General features: G+C 50.2%; 1 protein-coding gene across 1 annotated transcript; it reads left to right on the top strand.

Moving 5' to 3' along the window:
* The first annotated feature begins 1,054 nt into the window (after nucleotides 1-1,054).
* Nucleotides 1,055-2,769, top strand: LOC100901014 (uncharacterized). The gene is made up of 3 exons (XM_003740336.1): nucleotides 1,055-1,183; nucleotides 1,860-2,345; nucleotides 2,434-2,769. Exons 1-3 carry the CDS (start codon nucleotides 1,055-1,057, stop codon nucleotides 2,767-2,769), a joined length of 951 nt encoding a protein of 316 aa, XP_003740384.1.
* The last annotated feature ends 335 nt before the right edge of the window (nucleotides 2,770-3,104 follow it).

Below are 3,104 nucleotides of genomic sequence, written 5' to 3'. Positions count from 1 at the left end.
TCCGATTTCGAAAAATAACAGAGCGATTCCGCTGTACGGAAGACGAGCTTCCCGATGCGAAAATCGGAGAGACGAATTCTTGCCCTTCGACCACCCTCTATTTTTTTGACCGTTACTTTCAAATGGCAGACGAATTTTTTCCCAGCTCAAGGTGAAAGGATTTTTCGAAGTAAATAGACGAATCGACAGTTCTTCCCCCGCAATACAAGATGCCGATCAAACCGAGCCGATGCGATACCCTCGTCCCGACTTATGAGGGTTGTAAAATTAGTTTGGAAATTCCGGGAAGAAGCGATATTGAGACGGCTGTAACTCCCTCAAAACGTTTTCAAACGTCAATAGTGACGTGTTCATTGGAAAGCCCATCCAATTCTCCTGAATTTTCATATTAAAAAAAACGTCCGATTCGGCGGATTTTCTACAAAGTTACGGACCTCCGATCAGGAAACAATGTGTCGCACTCAGGGGCGTATATATAGGATTTTTTTTGGGAGGGGCAGATTCATGATCATGAATCATGATGATGATGATGATAGACCGCAATGTACGAAGGCGGCGTTTTGGGGAGGGGCATGGCCCCCTCTGCCCCCCCCCCCCGCTCTGTATATGTACGCTACTGGTCGCACTCCCTGATGTTCGACGACTTATCACTAGAGCTCGGACTTTCAAGCAAAATGCATATTTTGCTTGGAAATGCTTATTTAGGACCTTTTCGGACGGAAATGCTTAATTCGAGATTCAAACGCATATAATGCTTATTTCGAGATTTTACGCTCGGGGATAGCCTCTCGGGCTGTATTTTCCGAGAGAGCCCGGATGTCTCGTCCATTGCCAATCATTCACGCATCCGGGAGGCTCGGCGCCTGCGACTCCAAGAATGCTCAACACCGCACACCGCACGGCTTTGACGACGTTCGAATCAAACACAACCAGCCGGACTGCTCGGTGATCGCTTGCCACCACCTGCGAACGAAAACATTCGTTTCGAGAAGTGAACGTAAACTCCGAACGGAAGGAAAGAATGCCGAAAGAAAAATCAACGCCGAGGTCGAAGATGGAGACCTTCGTGAAAGTTTCCGGTTGTGAAGTACTCTCGACGGACGGTCGCGTTCTGTTCTGCAAAGTCGGCGAGAGAGAAATCTCGGCCGATAAGAAGTTCGCGGTTTCACAACACGTGAACGGAGTGAGACACAAATCGTTAGTGGAGAAGAAGAAGCAGCAGACAGACTCATCGAGCGTCTCTCAGATGGAATCGTTCCTATTGTAACAGAGTTCCAAGGGAACCTCAAGAAGGCGAGAGACGGGAGGGAAGACGAAGATCGAAAGATCGCGCGGACACATAGGCAAACCAGTAACAGGTGCGCATGCGGAAATCCTAAATTGTAAACTTGTACCTAGAGCCGGACGAGCCGGCGACCACGGTTCCAAGGATTGTTCTTGGATCGGGGTCGGCGGCGAACTCCGGAATCGACAGACCCTTCCGCATGTGTGACAAGGCGGCGAACCTTAAGATGCGTAACGAGGCGCGGTAGGAACTTTGGAATCGGCGCGCGAGAGAGCGGTGTTGTAGTGGGCCAATCGGAAACAATGCTAACGTTCCGGAAAGGGAGAGAGGGCAGGAGAATAAAACGAGTGTGGAGGCGGGAACCCGCCATTCCCGATCTTCGCGTGCAATCAGCTAACCGTGTCATCCTTGATTCACGTTTTCCAGCCCCCTAGAACCCTAGCCCCAAGACCCGAGGAGCCGCTGCCGCCGCTCCCCAGTCCAGTCAAAGAAAGAACCCAAGTGGAGCGCCCCGTAAGTCCCGTAGAACTGATCTTAGAGCTTCAGCCCATAATCGACCCCGGAGTCCACGTAGATTACCGTTACACTATTAGCTTCTGGGAAGCAATCGCAATTCCATCTCGACCTCTGTGATGCCTTCTTGTCAAGTGGCATACCGCTTTTCAAATTGGACCACGGAAAACTAAGATCGTTTTTCGGGAAATACGTGAAACATCAGGTGCCGAGTTCATCCGCGTTGCGCAAAAACTATATCAGGAGCAAGTTGGACTCTATCAGAAGCCATGTCGCTGGGAAGTTCATATGGCTGTCTGTCGATGAAACGACGGATGCTACAGGTCGTTTTGTAGCCCATGTTGTCGTCGGGACTATGGAGACGACATTCAGCCGAAGTATTCTTCTGCACTGCGAAAGTCTAGAGACGACAAGCGGTATTACAATATCGCAGGTCTTCGTCAATTCCTTGACGCTCCTCTGGCTCCAGCAAATCCAGCACGACCGTGTGCTCTTGTTTGTGTCCGACGGCGCAGCCTACATGAAAAAAGCAGGCACGGCTCTCGAAGTGATGTTCCCGAAAATGCTGCATTTTTACCTGCACCGCGCATGCATTGCATCGAGTGGCAGAAGAAGTGAGATTTCTGTTTCCGAAGGTAGACAAGCTCGTCTCGAATGGCAAGAAACTTTTTTTGAAGTCAGCTCCAAGGACAACAACTTTTCGCGAGAAGGCACCCGGGATACCTCTGCCGCCTCAACCAATCCTGACGCGATGGGGAACCTGGATTACCGCCGCTTTCTATTACGCCGAGAATTTCGAGGCTTTCGCGGTGGTTGTCCAGTCCATGGACGCGTCTGAGGCCGCGAGCATTGCGCTAGCTCAAGGATTGTTGAAGGACGAGTCCCTGAAACGAGATCTCGCTTTCATCAGAAGTCATTTCGGTCACCTACCACCTGGCATCGAGAAACTTGAAAAAAAGAGACTTCTCTAATCGAGAGCATTGGAACGTTTGAACGAGTTCTAGGCGCACTCGAAGATACGCCAGGCCAGATCGGGGACCGGCTCCGACAATAGTATAAATCGGTATTGAGTCGTAATCCAGACTACGGTAGTGTCAAGGCGATTGCGGATGTTTTAAGGGGGGATATCCCCGAAAGTTGTAACCTCGATTTTAGTCCTGGGGGAATTGCCGCCTTCAAATTCGCTCCGTTGACGTCCGTTGACGTGGAGAGGAGTTTTTCTCAGTTGAAATACACCCTTGACGATCGTCGTCACAGTTTTACTTTCGAAAACCTACGGATGGTGCTAATTGTGTACTGTAATGCT

This window comes from Galendromus occidentalis, unplaced genomic scaffold (genome assembly GCF_000255335.2).
Source record: "Galendromus occidentalis unplaced genomic scaffold, Mocc_1.1 scf7180000076890, whole genome shotgun sequence".
Lineage (NCBI taxonomy): Eukaryota > Metazoa > Arthropoda > Arachnida > Mesostigmata > Phytoseiidae > Galendromus > Galendromus occidentalis.
This window is presented reverse-complemented; position numbering and strand designations above follow the sequence as displayed.